Raw genomic sequence first — 23,358 nt, 5'->3', positions numbered from 1 at the left:
GGCGATTTTAATGTAATAGCTGTGTCATTAACTTTCAATTTGCATTTGGCATTATATTAAGATCGATGGCCCAGTAGATGGAGCACTAGGCAAGTAATTAAGAGGTTAATGGCTTCACATGTAAAAATCTTTCTCAAAATTTACATTATTTATGAATATTCCCCTATATTCTTGCTTCATCCCTAACAATAGATTGCTACATATTGAATAGTCAACTTGATTTCCGTCATTTAATATATTCAATATGCAAACTCAGTTGCATAAGATATATCACCAAAACATCCTATCAAGCAGCCAAAAGCAGCTATCGAACAAAAATTGAAATGCATTAACTTTCATCACACAAGACTGCACTTACTTCCGGTTGAAAAAGTAAAGGAGCAAGTCAACTATAAAAACTTTTACAATTTTTATATTCAACTCTCGACAAAGTACATCCATACATGAATGAAAGCACATCAAAGTATTTTTTTATTTTTTTATTCGACTTCCTTTCCATCATTCAAGAAACATAAATTATATGAGATAGAAGGAAATAAATTTATTTACAAAAGGATTTTATTTTTAAAATTCAGGACACAAATTCAGCACAGTCGAATACAAAAATTATCTTCAAGTTTTATTGAATTTTTCTTTCCACTTCCATTTTTAGCTTTTGACAATTTTTCCTTCTATTTCCAAAAAAAAAATGATTTTTATCTTCTTTTTTCGTGTTGGACGCCGCCTTGAACCCGATCAGGACATAATGATGAATTATATTGATTCTTTCAATAGGCTGACGTCATTACAGTTCCTCGAGTAATTGTTTGAGGTGGGCTGGACATGTATACAGAAGACCAAGTGACGTTCAAGTCCTTAAGGTAACTACTTCAATTGAGACCATAATATCCCAAACTGGTAGAAGGTTTCGAAGGATAGAACTGTCTTTAGACATTTCCAGCGCGCAGCAATGGGCCTTTTTGCACCCTAGCCAAGGAAGTAGTAGTTTTATACTGGACATGTAAACTGACGCCTTGTATTGTATTTGGAATACTTAAGTCCTTAATTTTCCGATATTGACAGAAGTTCTCGAAGGATAGAGCCAGCTTTAGACGTTCTCTTCGAGGGACAATTGGCCCTCGTGCGCCTAAAGCTACACAAAGGAGCTTTTAAAACTTCCTTAAACCATTTTTATTAGCATCAAATGGAACTCGCCTAATTATAACAGACGTACTTACTTTCTTACATCGCTGGCCGCCCAGATCAGCTGTGATCCATAGCATCTCTCAGTAAAACTGGCTCTTTTGCTGGCTGCCCTTTGCCAGTAATAAGTGCTGCACTATCTCACCAACAGTCTGCTTGGAAGAATTCTTTGTCCGTCCCTAATCCCCTTTTGACAGCTACTGATGTACAGATGTACTTCAAACGAGCCCATCCATGGAAAATCCTTCCTCAATTGTGTTGCTCGGTCTCAAGGCAAGTAGTAGGAGGAATACAAAGACAAACAGGAGAGGACACGGTTCATGTGACATTCGGAATTTCAATTTATTGCACGTAAAATAATTTTTCTTTTCTTTTTCTTCTTCTGTCTCTGTGTGTGCTCGCCTTTCGACCGGAAATGAAAATGAAATTGGAAAAAAATGTGCTGAAAAAAAAATAGTTTCGTACACAGTTGAAAAGGAATTTGATCACAATCAAAATAAAAATGTGACTGTGACATATCTTATACAACTTTGGAAATGAAATTCCTTCCTTTTTTTACTTCTATTCATCTATATTCGTTCGTTCGCCATTGTTGGTGATAATTACTTTAGTAGGAAGAACAAGATGAAGAATAAAATGAAAATGAAAATTAAATCTCATGCTTGTTACCATGAGCAACGCATTGCTTGGTGAATGTAAAATGAAATATAAAGTTGAAGAATTTTTTTATGTTTTATTTCAATTGGTTTGCGGACTAAGAAGCATTTGAAGCATTTATGCTGTTAATTTAGTGACTTAAGATTATTAACAATGAATGTAATCTTCAACAGTTTAAATCTAGTGACCCTAAAGGTGAATGATGTATAAATAGTGAAAACAGTAAAGTTCTCCACTGGGGTCCTGTCAACTAGCTGTCGTTGCTCTTACTTGGAGTCAATATTGGAAAAATCTTGAGTAATGTGAATTTTTGACTCTAGCCACACTTGCGAAAAGGACTTAAAATGCCGAGAATCGAACCTATGATCACTGGGTTGGTGTATATAATAATTAAGTCCCAAAGAATGAAGCCAGAAAACCATCGAGCCACTTCGACTAACTTAAGTTTTTGAAGTAAAAGAACACAAAGCAGTCCTTAAGTACGGATAAGTCAGTAAGGGTCAATAAGTATGAGCTAATGAGTACATGTCATTAAATACGAATCAATAAGTAATGGTCTCTAAGTACAGAACATTAAGTACGAGTCAATAAGTATTATTTTGTTGAGTACCTAACTTTAAAAATTCTCCGATTTCCCCCAAAAATGTAACAAAAAATTTCCAGAAAAAGTCGGCCCATCCTGCCCATGCATTTCAATATTCCCAGAAAATATAAATTACAATTAAATACATCCAGTCAATCCAAAATGAATCACAAGTTCCCCAACCATTGCTCCAAAAAAATCTTTTCATCCCTTAAACAAAAAAAAATTGAACAAAGGAACTAACAGGAAAGCTATTTTACAATGTGAATGTGAGCACCATTAAATGAGCTTTTTTTTTGCGACATGGAAATATATAAAAAAAGAAAGACAAAACAGTAAAGCACGTACAGAATTATTTCAATTTAATTAAATAACATGGCACAAAAAAAAAGATGAATTGTTTTGAAGGAACAATAAAAAGCTGAAGAAAAGGAAGAAAAATTTGCAGTAATTAATAATTAATTTTCATTCTTTTTTTTACAGTCGTCAGTCTTCATCTTAAAGCACTTTTGTAGCACATTCGATAAATGTACAGATTGAGTATTTTCCAGTCCTTTTCCAGATTTTTTTCCATAATTAATTTCAATTAACGCACAAAAAAATAAAAACCACCATCAAAACAATTAGGAGATGTCTATGAAATGTAATGAATGAGATTCTCGACGGCCGCATAACTGCTTTATTTTATTTTTGTTCCAACACCCATTTATAGTCATTATACTCACTCACTTTCATATTTTTACGTCTAGTAAATCTTTCTTGTCTTCCTTTTTCTTATTCATTTAATTTCTAGACGTAAATTTTGCCTTCATCGTCTTCATTCATTTTTATGGCAGTAAATCAGTTTTAAGGTATGAGAAATGTTAAAGATATTCTGAAAATATTAGAAATGGAGTGGAAAAATTATTCTTAAAGGTAGTCAAAAGATGCCGAAATGGAGCACAGCGGAGGACTTTAATTAAATGTAGGCATGATTGACTATGAGACATCCACCTGCAGAAGCCTTTATTTTGAGGTTTTCACCAATTATGTTTATCGTCATTCCAACTCTGTGATTATATGGCGTTTGAATAAAGTAGAATCTTGGGTTACAAATCATGCATAGTCAATTATGTCGTTGTGAGAAAAAGTTCTCTGTAGACAAGTTCTCAGGCAACGGATGTCTATAGCACTCGATTTTTGACTTCGTGTGTTCAATTCCCATCATAATCCTTTCTTTCAATCATTATGTAGAGTATAGTCGATTCAACAATGATTCAATACAACGCTCTCAACATTATACCAATTAAATCAAATTCTAAACTTGAATCCGTTTCGCTGCCAGCTTTGCACAGAAAGCAATATCTATCAATATTTTGATAGCCAGTAAAGGAAGCCCACATCATCTTCATATAAGACTCGCATATCTTCATTTACTTACTTCGCTGTCTGGACAGGTCAACAGCTATCCAAGGCTTCTTTTAGTTGGTTTCAAAGCTGACTTTATCGCAGATTACCTTCTGCCAATTCCCAATCCCAAATGGAACCACTCTCTTTCAATCTACGGTATCTGTCCAAGAGTTCTTTGACCTCTGAAAATCGACTGCAACCCCATTAGTCCTTTCACCATTTAACATCCTACTTCATGAGTTCAAAACAATTTAAGGATCATTTCCCTTCAGACATTTCACCCATCATTCTTCATTTCCCTTAAAACTCGCATCAGCATAGTAAATAGAATTGCAGTGATAACAAAAATCACATCGCACATAATAAACAAGCAAAAAAAATCAACTTGTCTTCTTCTCACATCCTTTTCCATTATTTATAGCATCGCTTAAGGAACGGACAAACAGCTACAACAAAATAATTACTGAATAAAGTCATGTGAAAGGTCAATTAATAGCACAATTCATATTGTTCATTGGATTAACATGCATATGTATGTGTCTGTATAATTATAGACATGAATCGTGTTAAAGTCGTCGAAAAAAGTACAAGCAATTTAATCACATCTATTATACTTCCATAAAAACTCATAGGATTCATCTCCAGGGAGGTGACTTGAATGATTTACTTAATTAAAAGCACTTTACCAATTATTAAATGAATGAAAAGCAAATAAATTGAAAATCAAATTGGTTTTTATCGCATGACGATGTGGAGGTGAATTGGAACTTTGGGTGAGGAAGTAGAATGAAGAATGATGGGTGGCACTGCGGCAGGGATTGTTTTAAAATTATACCGAGAGAACTTTATAGCACTATTATTGAGTTAATTAAAATTTATTGGAACAAAATAATATTTTTTTTTTTTATTTAATTTCCATCAAGTGGGTGTAAAACTTATTTTATGGGGGATGTGCGGAATCAAATTAAAGAGCATAAAGATTTACAATAAAATAAAGTTAATGTGGAAATTCATTTTTCATTGTAGATTTACGATGGGAAGACTTTTGTTTTTGGGGTTTTTTGGATCGATATCAGCAGAGTTGGATATAAGCAGAGATAGATACTTTTGGGGTGGTCCCTAGCTGTATCCTGGTAGATCTTGTCTTTTCCTAGTGTTCAACTTAAATATGGACTTACCTAGATAGAGTCATGCCTTTACAAAAGCAATATCTGTGATAGATTATTTTCTTTTTATAGGAAATCGACAATTGGCAATTCTGAATAGAGGAACGTTCGCAAATGACGTAACAATAAAAATCTCTCCCTTCTCTCCATTCTCTCCATTTTCTCCATTCTCTCCCTTCTGTCCCTTCTGTCCCTTCTGTCCCTTCTCTCCCTTCTCTCCCTTCTCTCCCTTCTCTCCCTTCTCTCCCTTCTCTCCCTTCTCTCCCTTCTCTCCCTTCTCTCCCTTCTCTCCCTTCTCTCCCTTCTCTCCCTTCTCTCCCTTCTCCCTAGTGTTACATAATTCACAAACGTTCCGCTCAAAAAGCACTTAGAACATTCATGTATCATATTCATAGAAAATTGAAAATTGATGTGCTGATGATGACGATAATATTGAATGAAATAAAAATATATGGGAGTAAAAATTGTAATATCACATATGCTACATGCTGAGAGAATACCTCAGTCATCAATCTATCTATTCCTGTTATATGACATTTTCATAGTTTTTTCTATTTTTTTCTCATTCATCTCACTATCTCCTATCTATATTTTATCTATCATCCCATTCAGATCAGCTCATGAGCTTATCATCATCGCACTTACATGTTTTAGAACTTTATTCATTCATGTGGCTTTTATAGCTAGATACTTCAAATTGAATTTTTTTTTTTTGTTCTTTCTACCCTTCCTTACAGCTGCATATATTCATAGCTACATATATTGATGAATCGTAAAAAATTTTCATTTTCTACATAAGTCGATATAATAACATTTGCGGCTATTGGAGATATGATAGATAAATTTACAAGTGTGCGTGCTGCAATGGAACCATTTTTTTCCATAACTTCAGGTTGTTTGCATAATTTTGATGCATTGCATGTTTGAGTTTGAACTTTTGATGCGAAATTTTTCAAACTGTTTTGTTTGAACAAGAAGTATGTTTGTGCAGATGTAGGTTAAAAGACTTTCTGGAATGTTTGAAAAGTTGTTGAAAAAAAGGATTAATTTAATGGATTTTTAGTAATGAATTTTTAGGTTATGTGGAAGTTGGGTGGAACATCTTTTGAGGTTTTTAACTCGAAAATCCTAGAAAGTTTAAGAATTTGACATCCTCAGATATGCTGCTGCAGATAATCAACCTAAATGCTGTCTACTTGGGTCAGATAAAGGCATGATGACTGTCCAAACTTGTGTCAAACCACACAAAACTCTCCAAATTAGTTCCAACTCAATTGACCCAAAACTCTCCACTCACAACAGGCACAAAAGTAATTGCATACAACATATCAATAACAATTGTGCCATTTTTCACATTTCTCCGCAGGATCAAAGACATTAGAGCACATATGTGGCATAATGATGATGATATCTCATTTGTAACATTAGGTCGATGCAATCTAGTATGTGCCACATTAAGCAAAAATATGTATGCTTATCACTACTGATTATAGTACTTTGATTTAGGGGAGAAAATGGTTAGAGATGGTGAAGTAGTTTAATGTTGGCGTTAGTGGGGAAAAGAAGTGTAATTTTGAGGTTGCAGATGACATCGATGTTGGATTGCAAAGTTGCACACCCCTTGAAATGCAAAATGATGTGAAATTTAAGGCTTTATCCTTAAAAATCGAAGTATAAACAGCATTCATGTTCCTGTCAGTGCACAGTCACGTCTAGCCTTCAACAAGCAACATAACGGCGACGGAACCTCGACGTAGCAGCGACGAAGTGGCGTCCTTGTGCTTATATTGTGCCGCTTGGGAATTATTGTCGATTCTAATCTCAAGCATAGCCTAGAAATCATCCTGATCTGGTACAACACATCACAGTTGTAAATGTCAGAATGACCTGCTTAAAGAGATAGAAGCTGACCTATATTTTACTGAATTTTGGATGTAAAACACCAACAAGACTCGATTCAAATTGAAATTCATATTAAATTCAAGCCATACCTGCATTATCATTCGATTCCTCTTTTATGTTCATACCAAGATTTTCAGAATATCCTGAAGCATATTAATGTGAATTTTCAAAAAGAATGTTCAAGCAATTGGAAGCAAAAGGTACTGCCATTCGAAAAAAAAGAAGTAGAATCCAACATTCCGCATGATCAAACACTAAAGTACCAAAGAGCAGATTACACGAAAAAAAAATTGTAATAATTTGCGATGCATCAACCGCAAGTAACTTTTTTTCCGCTATTAACTTTCTTTACAGCACATAATCTCATAAAAAAAAATCGCAAATATGAATAAAAATTTCCTTCCATTTCGTACATGTACTTTTGATGTTCATGCAACTCCGGATATGAATGGAAAATTCGTGCACATAAAAAAAACGGCAGCCAAAGAAGAAATCAAGGAACAAAAAAAAAATAAAAAGTTGTAAAAATTCATCATGAAATTCCTTTTGAGGTTGATTTTCTCTCTTTTTTTATGTCACAGAAGAAGGGAAGTCGGGAAATATTGCAACAACAACAAAAAAGAAGGAACTTCATGTCTTATGTCTATTCATGTTTGTCACTCGTTAAAGTGCCTTAACATTTACTTATGTTGACTGCAAAAATGGAATTCACTATTTGCCTTTAGCATTTATTCAAGCCGTAATGTCGAGGCAATTTTCCATCCCACTTTGTTGATTCCGTAAGCCTGCAAAAAAAAAACGAGACCTGAAGGCTCAACAACAACAACAAAAACGAGAGAAAAGGCAAAAAGCATATACGTCTGTAAAGTAAAGAAAAGAATGAAAATTGAAATGAAAGGAAGTCTCTGAACAAACTTAGCAATGCTCAGCTCTATCTTTGTTGTGTGGGCATGGCCGTTTAGAAATTCACACTCAGTAATTTGAAGTTAAAGGCATTTTTCTCCTTAGTTGGACTTTTTAGGATCACTTTTGATAGTTATAATTGTAGAAATTCATAAAACCAACATTTTGGCTTATAATTTGCTATGATTAGTGCTTTAATTGATGCAAAAATTCAAAAAATATCTCAATTACTGAGTGTGAATTTTTGTTCCATTTTTTAAAATTTTTCGGAAAAATTAATAAAAATCGCTTAATTTATGTGTTTATTATGATTTAAATTGTGGGAGCATAAAGATTTTATGTTCCTTTTTAAGATTAGATTACTCTACGTATGCAAATCATGCTTTAAATTAGTTTAATCAACATAATTAGTATTCTGTTTTTGGAAAAAATTATTTTTTTCCGTTGAAATTTTGAAAAAAAATGGAACGTTATTTGCGGCTAAGCCCGTGTTTGTTTGCGTTCCAAAAAAAAGGGACTAAATTCCCATGCCACAGTTAGATCTTTTCTTTTACTTTTTTTTTTAAATTGAATTTGGCTGGTACTTTTGAGCATAAAGAATTTTTGCTACCCTCTTTATATTTGAACGAATGTGTAGAGGGGGCTTAGACGCTGGAATGAAGCTTCTGTTGAGTTTGTGTTTTAGGAACCAGAAGTGTAAGGCTGAGTATGTGAGAGTGGTCAATCCTTTTTATATGATTTTTATCATTTTTGATAGTTTTTGACAATTTTTAACCAGTATCACATCCTTAAGCATTGCGACTAATTTTGTATCCCGAGCAGCACAATGAGGCTAACCATATTTTTAACCTTAAAGTTGGATCAAAATCTGCCTTCAAAGTGCTTTTAGGATATTTGAATGAATTTGGTCAGATCATCGATGAATTCCATCCAAAATGTAACTGAATCTATCCAAAATCCATCCCCTCTGCATTACACCTCCTCTCCCTACCTCCCCATCATATATACCTTCATCATACCTCACTCAACATTCCTATTAATATGCCATTTCATTCAAATTCTTTACACTTAATTTACAACATTTCTAACCCTTGATTACTGCCCTCCTTTTTTATCCTTCCTTCAATTGTTACAGTTCTTGCCTTACATTAGTAAAGTTTTTCCCAACTCCACATCTCCTCGCCCTTTCATTCCTCTTCACTTTTTAATTTTGTCAGCACAAAAATTTTTCCACTCACTCACTTGCTCATTCTCTTTACTTAAAAACTTTTTGATTAATGTCAGTTAGGTATCACATCAAGTTCAAAAGTTTTATAGATGGATTTACAGAAAGATTCTTTTTTATATTATGTTCATTCACATGACACATGGAGAATGAGGAAAAAAGAGCAATAGGCTATGTTAAAAGATAGAATGATGACTGTAAAAAAGGGCAATTTACCCCTATATAAGCACTTTTCACTGTTACTTCATTCATTTTCTTTCTTTTAGCTCCTTTCATGCTTGTTTACTGTATGTGTGACTGTATGTGTGTCCGGAAAACGACCATTTCATCCTCAATGTCATTTTGAGCGACTTTTCGCCCCATTTCTCTTTCTAGGGGATTTGAGCTTTTTTTTGGGGATTTTCGCTGATACAAATGAAATTATAAATTCGTTTTGGGTGGCATGAAGCGTTGGGTCTGATTTGTTGAGATTTGAAAACTAATTGGAGTCAATAAATATTATTTGGATTGTTTATAGAGATTGGATTGAGAAAAGGTTTGAGGATTAAGTTTAATTTGAAGTGATTATTTTAAACGACAAGGCTCATAAGTATACTCACAAAATTAAACTTATCAATTTCGCTTGAAACTTAATTTTAGTACTCAATAAGTTGAATCTTGGCGGTATTGCTGAAAAAAGAACACTGTCTTAACAATCTTGTTCCAAACGAGGATCGAATCCGTGGCCTCCGATTTCTAGATTTTTCAATCAGATGCTCTTAACACTAAGCTATCGGGGGTTGATTAAAGTGCTTGGCAGAAGGCTAATTTAAAATATTATTCGGTTTTTATGTTTGACTGTTCTTAAGTTATTTACATAGTTCTAATTCCAGGAGGTGTTTAGAGCTTTACCTTTCATGCGTCTTTATTCAGAAAATCCAATTATACAAAATCCAAATTGACTTAAAGTTTGGACTCCAACAATCACCCAAGTAGTACAATATAGCCACCATATTTTGCACCGTTTAGGCACTTACATTGTTGATGGTTGATCAAAAAACCTTAACAAATTGAAGAATTTTGTCCCTCTGACACTAGTTCTCTCCGTTCTTCTCTTTTCTAGAAACATAACTGGCTCCATTACGTTTAATTCATCGCTGAGTTGGTAAGTCAAGTGAGTCGAGCTAGTTTTGTAGCTTAAGATTTGATAACACATGCTCCTATCTCCTCCTTGTACTAGTAAAAGTACCACATTTACCCAAGGCGCGATAGTGTTCAAGACCCAAAACAAAATATAAATCCACAAATCCTTACTTGATTAAAATACTTTAATCTAAAATAAAGCACCTCAGTTTACAACCAGCAATTACTTTTATGCTGATAATTTTTTTTCAGTACGCAAATATTCTCTGTTTTTTATGGTGATACTTTTCGCATCCACATGGGTCCTTTTTTTGCTTCTTCATTTCTTTTACTCAAAACTACTTACGGAGGCATTCAATTCAAAAGATTCTTGATGAGGGAGATATGTGCGATATGAGGGAGGGTGACATAAAGCAAAAATGTTAATCGAATCGTTTCCACTCTTCTTCCTCATTTCATCCATCTGACTTCCTCCCTTGTGAATTTTTTAATGTAGATAAAAGAAGTAAAAAAATCTTTTTTTTTTACTATGAGATTTATAGCAATAAATTTTTATTTTATTGTGTGCTTATAGAAGAAAATCTTCATTGGTATTTGCATGGGGAAATTTTCCATGCTCTAGATTCAATAACTTACATTTGCATTACGGAGGTGGAATAGATGTATATATATAAAATGTATATTGTGTATATTGAAATAGATTTTTTTCTTTTAGAATTTTAAATTGGATGTGTATGGAAGTTATGATACGTCTGAATATAAAGTATTGAATTATGGGCTGACAGAAAATTTTGGAGACTTTCAAATTGGAGTTTCTTGGAATGATGATAATAAGGCAGTGGTGGGAAACCTTTTGTTCTTCAAGGGACACCTTGTTGGCAAGCTTATATCGAAACCTCAAACAGCATACGATTCATGGCATATTTTAGCCAGTACACTAGTGTGTCGCAGCACAGAAGTTGCCAACCACTGTGATAAGGAGATCTATTTCTGAATTTTATTGTCGCAATGACGAATTTTTTTTTTTATTTTCATATTTTTTATTTGAGTTGAACTTTTGCAAATTGTCAAGAGAATTTAAGTGAAGCTTAACATTATTTTAGGTTATTGCGGTGGGTGGGTTTTGGAATAGAAATTTTAGATACATTTGAATTTTGTTTTGTATGAAATATTGAAAGGGGGGAGGTTTGGGGATTTTTGTCAGTGTAACTTCATGAATCATTTGCCGTGTGTGTTTTAGGTCTTGGCTTACAACTAAGGTGTACCGTGGCACAAAAATGCCAGGACAACACTTCATTAGAGCATTGAGAATCATAAATCCAAAATTTTCTACCGATCTACCGCTGGTTAGCCTTGTTAACAGCAGTTCGTCACTGTATCATATGTACAACGAGTTTCCAACTGTCTGACAACAAGAAACTACATTTCCCATAGTGTGAAGCTCAAATATCACAGAGCTCATGCAGAAAAATTCTAAATATCATCAATAAATCCATAAGAACAGCAAAATATTCCACATTCAACCATAATTCTCCCTCAACCTCAACCCATCCAATTCAATAACTCAATCAATTCCCAAATCCACTCCATCACAGGTCAATCACTTTAAATTAAATTTCACATCTTACTTCCATACAACACAATTCAGTTCATTCGCTACATATTTCACGAAAATTTCATCATAAAATACACAAGAGAATTTTCTGACTTTCCAATATGTTCCTCAAAAATCATGTTATTTCGTGCTTCATCCTGCCAAGCTACAAATATATTCCTAACAACATAATTCTTTTTCAATTATTCAATAAATGATGAAAAATGATAGAAGTAAAAAAAAAAATTGGTTTAATTAGTTTTTAACGTGCTTCCTCATGTCTCACGACCTTGTCTAATGGTGTTGTTCATGATGATGATGATGATGATGCCTTTTTGAGCACAATGGCAAACGGAATGACGCTTAAAGCAATATTAGCAATAATGTAACAGAAGAAAAAAGGAGGAAAAAAAGGCAAAACAAAACACAGAGTTCTGTTGTTGATTTTATTTATGGCACACTGTAATGCATGATGTTGATACCTCGAGAAAATCTAATAATAATTTTCCTCACTGCTCGTTATATGCTTATGCTTGAGAAAATAACAAAAAAAGGAGCAAGAGACAATGGAATGAAGAAAAAGGCAAGAAAAATTTTCCATTTAGTGGTGATGAGCGAACGAGGTAAATTGTTGGAGGCATATCGAAGCTTATAGTCAGGTAAATATTGTATTCGCACGACAATCTCTTTTGAATCCCTTCTTTTTTTTGTCGTGATTTCTTTTTATATTTATTCACTTTCTCATGCTCTGTTTGTTTCGAGCTTACTGTGCAGTAAAATGACTATCTTATTTTGTTGCTTTTTTAGCAATGATTTTATTGGTGTATGTGTGATAGTTTGATGCTGATTGTCATTGTTCTGAAGATTTTTGAAGTTCGGAAAATCACAAGTGGGAGGACATGTTGCCGTTCGAAAGGAATACGACATGTGCATTCAGAAAATAGAGTTTGTTTTTGCCGAAACCTACTCGAAGGCAGATGAATTCGGCTTGAACAGTCAGAAAATAGTGTTCCTAGGACAGCATTTAGCTTGATTTTACCGAAAACTATTCAAAGACAGAGTCACATCAATCAGCAAACATTATTGGCCGACTTTACAAACTATGTGCCTTTCAGCCCGACATAAGGTCTCTGTAAAGCTTGCGCTGGGGTAAATTAGACACCAGCTCGTCATCGTGATGCCTCATCCCACATTCTTTGAATTTTGTCACACAGGTCTGGAGACATTATTCATTGATTTTACCAATTTTGAGCCTTTTAGACCGGTATAAAGCTTGAGCTGGGATAAATCAGACACAAGTTCGTCATCATGTTGCCCCATGCCACTTTCTTTGCATTATGTACTGTTTACGGATTATATGGACAACATGACATAATTCAAAGACAAAAACTGGGTACAATAATATCCACAGACGCTAAGAATGCAAATTTCAGATCTTTGGTCCATTTTTCAAGAGGTTCAACTCTCACATTTGCGGATGAAGGGTTGAGGGTTGTGAGCATCCTACCTTGTTGCATATTTAAAATCCTAAGCTACACAGTTAAGCTTTGATTCCAAAATAAATCCCACAACTCTTTGAGAAACTCTTCCTATAACATCATGTCATCAACATTTCATCCAGCTGTGCGCTTCAGTCACAGACTTAACAAATATTAATCACTTGCATCATTCCATACAGAGCAATACACACACATAAATATAGGAAGGAAAAGAAGTTGGGGGGAAAATTCTTTAGAGAAAATTTTCTTTTTGGCACATGAACAAACGGCTGATAAATTGGATGTGAAGGTTCACACACATAAGATTTATGGTGTTGAGTGAAAAAATATTTAATAATGCAAAGCTGGTGGTGAAAAAAAAAGTTTTTTTCTCGTGCTTTACAGCCTTGATTACCAAAAAATAAAAGTAAGCGATAAAAATTTTCACCATGGAATTAATACCGCCAAAAAAAGTCAGATTTATTTGAAAATGTGGATGTGGATTTTATTTTTTTAAATTACCTCAATCATTATTATGTCGCATTTACAGCAAAAATTTTCATCAGCACGTAAATGGCATGACTGAATTGCATGCAAAATAAAAAAAATTGGTAAATTGTCCTATTGAGAGTTGTTAATTTGGTGCAATTCAATCGGATTAAATCATTACCGTTTCGCTATCATCACAGTCATCATCATATACAGGATATTAAATTGTTCAGCATCATCAAACTTTGCTTTCGTAATTGTGAATCGAGTTAAAGTTGTGTAACAGGTATTGGTATTGATATCGAAGCAAATAATAACTCCCATGAAATGTGTCGAAATTTATATTTTCACATTATCGTCAGCAATCAAATTGGCAATCAGGAATTGAATGAATGAAAAATGTATTAATTTTCGCGTTTACACCTCGAGAAATTGAAAATGAAAATTGAGATGAATGGAATGAATTATAAATGAATTAGACGTGAGAATTATTGCTTTTGTTGGGGCTTTTTTGATGGATTGTTGGTGGAAATTGTGGAGATTTTTGTTGGGATTTAATAAGAATAATCTTGGCTTTGGTCACTTTTTACGACTAATCTAGAGTAGTAATGCAATTTAACCTTATTGTGGCTGACTGTAAGGCTAGAGAACGTTCAGAAATTATGTAACGTTTAGGGAGGTGAGAGGTTCTTTATGGATGCTTCACAATTTTACTTCATAATTTTCTTTGGAAGCATTACGCCGAGGGGAGGAGTCTTAACATTCGGATAGAGTGTTTGAGATCTTTGTCTCGAGGAATTTCAACAAATACAAGAATTTTGCTCAAAATATTGAAAGGAAGGTGGGAAGAAGAGTGGGTGGAGATTTGACCTAAAAACATGATTTATTAATCTTCTTATTTTAAATTGTACGGCAGTGTCTGCAACCAATTCAATCCGAGTGAAAAAATAGTCAACAAGGTGCTGATATGTCGCCGCGTTGACTTCAAGACGTAAAAGCGCCCTGATGACTGCGCGATTTCTGATTTCGTTCCATTTTTGCGGTGTATTATAAAATTTACGTCATCATTCTATACGATATAGTGTCAAGTCCTTCATCATGACTTCAGTATTACTTCTTCAAAATACCCGCTAAATAATTCCTCACATGTAAGTCCAGAACTCCAGTATTCGGTCAATATTCAAACTTTGACACCTAAACCTAAACCCTACCAATTGGTCCATTGATGCCAGTCATCGCTTAATTTACTACACTATATAAATATATCAATTGAGTCCAGAGCTCGAAGTGGAATTTTCCATACAAACTCTAAGTCGACATCGAACCAAAGCTCGAAGTCTCCTCAATTCGATATCAAACATCAAGTCAACTCCGACCATTTCTATTAGCTTTAACCCTATCTCTCCCTAAAATTCCCATAAAATTATTTCCAAGAACATTAAGACATAAAGCATAAAATAATTTATTACATCCACTGCACATACATAAATAAATAACATAAACATTCTTTGAAAATACTTGATGTACACAAGGGATACGACAAACTTTATTACTTTTTATTATTTAATACGAAATAAATTGATTGATTGTTGAGTGTTCCTTATCGACTTACTTCTCTCACTTCACCTTTTATTAAATTTGTTTTGTTATTTATCATAATATTATTTGACTTTTCACTCTTCTTCCTACGAATACAAACTTTTTTTGCCTGTTGAAGTAATAATTGGAATAAGAAGAAGACTTTCTTTTTTTTGTGGCCTCAAGTTGAAAAGTCAGAATGACAGAAAGGTTGTCGTAACAGAAGAAAAAAATAATAATAAAGGTGATGCTTGATTTTTTTTTTATTATTTTTGTTAGGTAAGAAAGTGAAAGAAGAATTGAAAGTGAAAAGTAGTTGTGACATTTGACAATTGTGTAAGTCATAATGGATGTGACTTTTGGTGACTTGGTAAGTTGACGAAAATTAATTGATTTTGATCTATTGGGTGGATTTTGGGTGTATTCTGCAGGGCAGGAAAGGATTTTATTGTGGAGGTGCTTCCAGTAGAGTTCCGGACTATTATGATGGCGTCTTTTTGGAATTTTGTGATCTTGACTTTCAGATTCTAGCCCACTCTGATTTGGTATAGCTCCAGGTCTTTTTAAAAGAACTGTAAAATTACAGATATGTCTATTATCAATAAACTACAAAGTATAAGCTATTTTATTTTTAAATAAAACTATATAGACATTCTTAATATACTTAAATCCTAAATATTTACAAAATATATGAGAATTTTACATTTTTCTATTCCACTTAAAAATATATTGTATATTATAATTTAAATTGTTCGCATTCATGATTCAAACGATTGATTTCTTTCTTTGTAAAATCTACTAATTGTTGGGTATTAAACTTAACAGCAGTATTAAGAACATCCCTTCCATCTTGATCAAATGTATCTATTAGCTTAATTAAATCTAAAATTAACTTATCTTTAAAATATTTACGGAATACATTCCATAAACTCTGATGAACTTCAAATGACTCATTATACCGTGCAGCTAAATGTAAAATACTTTGATTATGAATACTTAGATTACTTAACAATTTGATCATTTCGTCAGGTTGAACAAACTTTTCTATGCTAGTTATTAATAATTTAAATGTTTCTATAGATGCATGTTTTGCTGCTGTATTGAGAATATTTCTATTTTTTTCATCCAATTCCTTAATAATGTTTCTAAAATCTTCAGCAACAGGAAACATGTCTTGATAAACTTTCCATAAAATATGATGAATTTGAATGACGTCAGATCTCCACATTGCAGTTTGTAATAAACTCATTTCCTTACATCCCTTAGACTTTAAGATTTCCCGAAGTCCATTTTTCTTAAAATTGTCTTTAAATGTTTTAAATATGAACTCAAATACATTTGGATTTTTATTATGCTCTACAAGGTAATGAATAAAGCTCTTTCCCCACTCATCTCTTTGCAGGACAAAAGTTTTTAAATTCTCCAAATTTTCAAATGTCTTTAAGATTAGGTCCCAAAATACTTCTTGAAAATCAATTTTCCAAACAACAGCACTATGGAATAGATTCTTTTCGTAACTATCTTTTTCCGTTAGAAATTCTATAAAATTTTCTTTTGATTCGAAAAACGTTTCTGTGTGTGTCCACAACATTTTAAGGTTTTCTACTTTTCCTAATCCTACATAAGTTCTTATTAATCCATGCTCATATTGATTACAGTTATTAATTAAATTGAAAATCTCTTCAACTTTTAGATATTTTTTTATGATTTCTATAAATTTCAAAAATTTATATTCATTTAAGTTTACTGACTTGCACAGAAAATAGAAAATGTTTTCTTTCCGACTCTCACTAATGAATTGTTTTAATCCATCTTTAACAATCTCGTGACCAAATTTTTCTTCAATTTTTATTAAAAACTGCTCAAAAACTTTAATATGTAAGCTTGATCCTATAAGACTTAAAAAAATCTTTGAATTAACTGTCAAATACTTTAAATCATCTTCTTTCAAAAAATCAAAAATGAAATTTTGAAATTTAAGAAACATTTTTTTGAATTTTGTATTTTCAACAACAATCCAAAGATTTTTATATAGAATATTCTTAACTATCATGTAGTTTGAAGTTTTGAGTAGTTTCAAATAAGGATCAACTAAATTTTCCAGATTTTTTGTAAAAAATATGCTAAAATTTGCATATTTTTCGAAGCTTGCTAAAGAATTGTTGAAATCATTTTTTAATACATTATGAACTTTTAATAGGACTGAACTGTCAATGGCATCATTTAAAAACATGCAAATGACCTCAAACTTTTTAATTGTTAGAACCTTTACAATGAGTTTAATAAATTTTTGATTTAAATTTTTTTCTTTCAATGCTTTTACAATCATATCAGCAACAAAAAACTCACAAAATGTTCTATGCAGGAAGGAATAACTAAAGGTTTTACCGACTATTCCACACGCTATTATTTCTTCTTCAGGCCACTCACTTCCATCATATTTTTTGAAGATTTCTTCTACAAGATCAGGAAATAAGATTTTTATTGCTAAATATTGATGAAATTTCCAAAAATTTTGTTCATAATGCAGACTTTCTGTGTTTGCTTTGGTTCTGAGTTGACCTTTATCTCCCATCCATCTTTTATACAAATTAAGCACAAAAGTTTCATAAATTTTATAATTATTAATGACATGTGCTTGTTGTTTTTTATTTTTAAATATATCAGCTATCATAAAGAACAGCTGTGGAAATCCTATTGAACGACCATCAGTCATTGCTACGTTTTTTATGATTTCTTCGGCTATTTTTTTATAATTTTTATAACACGGATTGCTCTTGACAATAGCAATAAATTCGTCTTTTGACTTTATAATACTTTTATCCTGAATTTCATTTAAAATCCAGCTTGAAACTATTAAGTTTACTCCATCTTTGTCAGTAAAATTATAAATACTAAAGTTTAAACTAAATTTGATTTCATTTTGTAAATCAATTGCAAAATAATCTCGCGTAGACATCCACAATTGATTTCCTTCATTAAATGTAAATGATTTTGCTAATTTTAACACAATCTTAGCACAGTCTGGTGCAATTTCGTCAAATCCATCGAAAAAAATTACAACTTTTCCTTTTTCGTAGAATTTTTGAAAAATCTTCTTCTCAAAATTTTTAGACTTCATGATGTGTTCAACCATAAAATTTGAAAATTCTACAATGCTTTTCTCTTTCGTTTTAAATTCGTCAATAAATTGCTTTAAATCAATAAAATAAATCCATTTTGTTGGATTTTGTTCCATTAAAATATTTTTAAAATTTTTCATTACCCAACTCTTTCCACTTCCAGCATTGTCAGATATAAGAATGTACTGTTTATGCTGGATTTTTGATAGTACTTCATCTTGGGATACTAAATCGTTGTCCAAAATAAAATTTCTTAATTGATACAAAAATTCAAAAGATTTGACATAATTATAGTTTTCCTGTTCCTGATTAATGACAATTTCTTCATCATTAACAAGCGAAATGAACAGTTCATCATCAATTACATCCCGGAGGCAATTAAGCATTACTTGATCATGATCTTGTGCATCTTTCGACTGTGTAAGGTTTGAAAGCAGGTCTTTTAGAGAACATTTATGGTTATTTTGGAAATTAAGCATAATTTCAAGTAGTCCTTTCTGACTTTGTTCATTTAAATCTTCAAATTTATATTTTATTTCTGAATAAGTCATGTTTTTTAAATTTTTTTTCGGGATCTGCTTATGAATTTTTTCATATTGATTTTCATTTGATATTATAAATGTACAATTGAAATCTTTTTGGGCAAACATTTTGTACACATCGTGTGGAATTTCCTGTGTACAATCTATAAAAATATTTAATTCTGAATGTTGTGTACAAATGTGATTAAAATTATTTTTTATTAATTCATTTTTAAATGCTTGTGATTCGATAAATAGATTTTGTGAATCCAGCAATATTCCGTACTTTGTCAAAAGATTTTTATAAATATCGTTAAATAAAAGTTTTGAAGAATTTGTTGAAATTATATTTAGATTTTTATCAAGAATTTCATTGTTAATTTTCGAATTAATGATTTCAAAATTTTGATTTTGTTGAAAAACTGATAAAAGACCAACAACTTTATTTAATTTTACGACATCTTTGTTCTTTTGAATGTATTTTTTTAGCTCCGGAATCACATTTTTATGCCAAAAATCAAAAAGATTTTTAAATTTATTCTGAATAGAATTAAACTTTTTTTTGTTATTATCAAATTGTGTCATAATTTGAACAGGTCTTACAATCAATTCTGGATGAAAATCTTTCTCTGCATATTGTAAATAAACTGAGGAAATAATACCGAAACATTCATCATCTAACTGGTTATTCTCAGTTTCTGACCAAAAGTTAGTTTCAGTAACAATTTTATCAAAAACTTCTTTTTTATCCAATGAATATTTGTAATAAGGATTTTCCTGATTGTCATAAACCAAGCACAATACATAATGGCACAGCTCATGAGCAATAATTCCTTTAATTTCTTGATCTCGTTTAAAATCTGATAACTTTGCACCGATGAAGATCCATTTGCTGACTGGATATGTGGAGCCACATGCACTTGATTCTCCTAAGCTAACATTTTCAACCTGCAAAAATAAGAAATTTGAAGGATTAATACCAGATTTATTTTAAAATCATTAAATATGCATAACTTACCGATACAGCTTCAAAATCAAAAATGATTTTCAAATATTCACATGATGCAGCAACTTCAAGCAATTCTGGAGCGACTTTGTAAATTTCCTCAAACCATCGTATGATCTTCTTTCTATGTTGCAACTCTTGCTTCTTTTCTATCCTTCTGTTGTGTATGCTTGATTTGGCTGATAATAACATGACTGCACAATGTTTAATTGGAATTGAATCTTTAACATTTTTCTTTCTTTGCTGAACAGCATGGTTAATAGCTTTAGTCTTTTCACTTCTGCACAAATTATTGTAGACGTCTTCGACATTTTCTCCTTGAAAGCCTTTCGATTTTAGATGAAAGAAAATATTTGTCTTTTTTAATTCTTTTGCACAAGTTAATGCTGATTTATTATCAGGACAGTAACTGTATTTGAGACCCAAGTTATTGTCGATAAAATGATCAATTGTTGAGAAGTCTTCATCTTCGATCGCATTTCTTAATTTAAATCGATCACTCATGATTTTAAAGAATCTTAAGTTAACTGATGGAAATGGAAAATCAGAAAATTCTAACAAATCACAAAGAATGTTTATTTGATTGGTTTTAAGTGCTGCTTCCGAAATTCTGACTTGATGTTCAAGTGGAAGTTTTTGTATTAAATGAGAACAATAAGTTATCAAATAGTCAACAATTTCTTCATTTTTAGCTTCAACGGCAGTCAGGAGAACTGAAGTTGTGGCATTCCTAGATGCTGAAGATAATTGCTCTTGGTCATTCAATGTAGCATCTTCAATAAACTCAGTATATAAATATTTTTGTGACTCCTCATTAAGTATCCTTCTGTCGTCATTAAAAGAAGCTTCCAAAAAGGCTAGCAAATCACTTTTCGAACCATGTTGTGCTATTTTTAGAATCAATGAATGAGAGTAATCTTGTTCCAATTTTGAAGTTTTTAATAATCCTATGATAAGTGAGGAATTTTTAATTTCAGGAAAATTTGACAGTAATTGATCGATAAGAATTCCAAATTTTCCATCCAAAAATGAACAAAAAAATGTTGAAAAATCTAAATATTTTTGAAAATCTCTCTGGTCCTGATCAATGGTATAAAGTCTAGTTGAATTTTCATCTTTGTAATAAAATTTTGTCATTTGTTCATCTCTTGTGGTCCACTGGATAAGGAGCGGTCGTTTTTTATTGAAATTAAGAATCGTTCTTTTTAATTTCTCAGCATTTTCTAACTTTTTGTTTGTTTTATTTCTGTTTGTTGAAAAGGTTCGATTGATTCCAATATTTTCTGTTTCTATTATGAATATAAACAAATGTGGATAATCGTTGTATTTTAAATTCTTGAGAATCTCAATGACTTCATCCAAACTCCATTCACAAGAAAATTTCAAAATTCTACACAGTCTTTTTGTCTCTTTGTCAAAAATATTGTTACTTCCTTTTAAAAACTTAATTAGAAATTTTTGATTTGTTTTGTTTATTAATGAATTACTTAAAGATGGTTGATCTGTTGAGGAAAAATAATCGTCACTTAATTCGTCTCTTATATCAAGAGAAATTGGACTTTTAAGTTCCATTTTGAAAATTTTGTTGTAATTTTTTAAAAGAATATTAAAGGATGAACTAAAATGAAAAACGAAAGTATGAAATGTAAAATTAATAGAAATTAAAACCAATTTTCATAAGCAACTACTTTTTAGAAGCAATTTACAAGTATCTGACAAGCAATATAGAAAATAATTTATATGAAAATTTTTACATTCTGCGAATTCGCCCAAACTGTTTGTACAAAAATCACAATACTTTCGATTTACAATGTTTATCAATCTTTATCTATGGAAAATCAAGATTTTGAATAAATTTTTATAAAGCTCTTGTTTTGATATTTTTTTACCTTGATAAAAAATATGAGTAATAAGTGAACGGACTATTGGGGATTTTTAATGTGTACGTGATTTTCAAATTTAAAAAAAGTCAACTCAGCATCTAAAAATGTCAAATTATTTACAAGAATTTAATATTTTAAAATTTTTACAGGAATTAAGTGCAGGCTTGCAGCATTGAACAAACTATAAGTTACAACCGGAAATTGCAACTTAAAAATTGGAAATACAAGCATGTGGATCTTAATTTCACCCTCAAATCAAATAAACAAAATCTCCTTTCTGAATTTCATTTAATTTGGGTAATTTTTTGGTGCTCACCTTTATAAGCAATAACACATATTTTAAACAAAAACTAAAATAAACATGATTAAATTGCATACGTGATTTTTTTTGTTTGAACTTTGATGTTGCTAAATTTAGATTTGTATAAAATTTTTCAGTTTAAAAGCATTCATATCATTTGAATTTTCACTTCAATTAAGAAATTTTCAACATAATTTAATTGAACTAACCATTTAACACAAATTTTTAATTGCTTATTAACTTCTTATAATTGAACATTTCATTATTTTTGAAATCACAGAAAAATATCCATTGTTCATCAAGAAAACAGTAAAAATTCGACAGACTCAACTTTTAATTTCAATAAATTAATTTCCATCATCTATTAATCACTATAATTTTAATATTTGACCTTTATTATAATTTTTTCACCGGCTACTTCTTCCTCTAATGAAAAGAGAATGATATTTATTCACGGATATTTTTTTCTATGTACAAAAATAAACTATCTTATTCTATTTTTAAAATTCGAATTTTTTTTCTTCTTCAAATATTGCGAATTTTATGTTATCATAACTTTAGTTATCTAAAGGGTTATATATTTAAAATGTAAACATTGATAAAGACTATGAACTTTTTTTTATCGTTGTTCCTGTTGATATTGAAAATTTGGTTGAGCTAAGCATAGTTAATTCGGAGTAAATCCAGAAAAATATCAGTTAATTTGGGAAGATTTAAAAAAATTTAAAATTTTTATTTTGTACTGTGCAAGACTGTACCTTAAATCGTCAAGCATTTGAAGAAAAAAAATTTTTCAACTTTGACAATCTGAAACCTACTAAAGCTGAGGATATTTTGAAAATTTAGCTTCGATTTCCCAAATTATTAAGTATATGCCCAAAATGGCAAAAAAATGTTTTTCAAAATGCTCACATCTTGACTCTGGTGCTGATACTGTGAAAGTAAGAACTTAAAAGTCAAATGAGCCACAATACAAAATTTAAAAATTCCCATTCACAACAATTCACCTTTCTAATTCATAAACTATAGCAACATTTGAAAAATTAGTGAACTATACAGCACAAGCATACGTCATATCTGAAATAGTTGCAACATTTCAAAATAATAAATGCCAAAGAACTTTACATTGTCATTCATGTAAATATACAATTTAATACCCCTTTGATCAATTAGCAACATCAATGCATCAACTAAAAAACTACTATGGCAATCTATGAATATTTGATTCGACCCATAACTTTATGGCCATAACCACAT

The 23,358-nt window shown here is 31.5% G+C and overlaps 1 protein-coding gene and 1 long non-coding RNA gene across 2 annotated transcripts; one reads left to right on the top strand and one right to left on the bottom strand.

The window, feature by feature from the left end:
• Nucleotides 1-16,004: 16,004 nt before the first annotated feature.
• On the bottom strand, nucleotides 16,005-21,468 carry LOC139087444 (uncharacterized). Its single transcript, XM_070636248.1, has 4 exons — nucleotides 19,930-21,468; nucleotides 19,368-19,859; nucleotides 18,534-18,806; nucleotides 16,005-16,562 (listed from the first exon to the last, which is right to left on the bottom strand). The coding sequence occupies exons 1-4, from the start codon at nucleotides 21,052-21,054 to the stop codon at nucleotides 16,005-16,007; spliced, it is 2,448 nt and encodes an 815-aa protein (XP_070492349.1). The 5' UTR covers nucleotides 21,055-21,468.
• A 356-nt stretch (nucleotides 21,469-21,824) lies between these two features.
• Nucleotides 21,825-22,182, top strand: LOC139087522 (uncharacterized). Its single transcript, XR_011544140.1, has 2 exons — nucleotides 21,825-21,859; nucleotides 21,950-22,182. It is a non-coding gene; the product is annotated as an uncharacterized lncRNA (long non-coding RNA).
• Nucleotides 22,183-23,358: the final 1,176 nt, after the last annotated feature.

This window comes from Chironomus tepperi, unplaced genomic scaffold (assembly GCF_022539635.2).
Source record: "Chironomus tepperi strain 1889 unplaced genomic scaffold, CSIRO-AGI_Ctep_v1 contig_123, whole genome shotgun sequence".
Classification (NCBI taxonomy): Eukaryota; Metazoa; Arthropoda; class Insecta; order Diptera; family Chironomidae; genus Chironomus; species Chironomus tepperi.
Note: the sequence above shows the minus strand (reverse complement) of the source record. Positions and strands in the feature narration are given on the sequence as shown.

Excerpts from the sequence above, each read along its gene's own strand:
- LOC139087444 (XM_070636248.1), bottom strand. The coding sequence starts at position 21,054 with ATGACAAAATTTTATTACAAAGATGAAAATTCAACTAGACTTTATACC. Across the intron at positions 19,860-19,929 it reads TTGATTTTGAAGCTGTATCG|GTTGAAAATGTTAGCTTAGG; the intron begins GTAAGTTATGCA and ends TTATTTTTGCAG. Across the intron at positions 18,807-19,367 it reads TTCAAAAGAACAAAGATGTC|TCGAAAGATGCACAAGATCA; the intron begins GTAAAATTAAAT and ends AACCTTACACAG.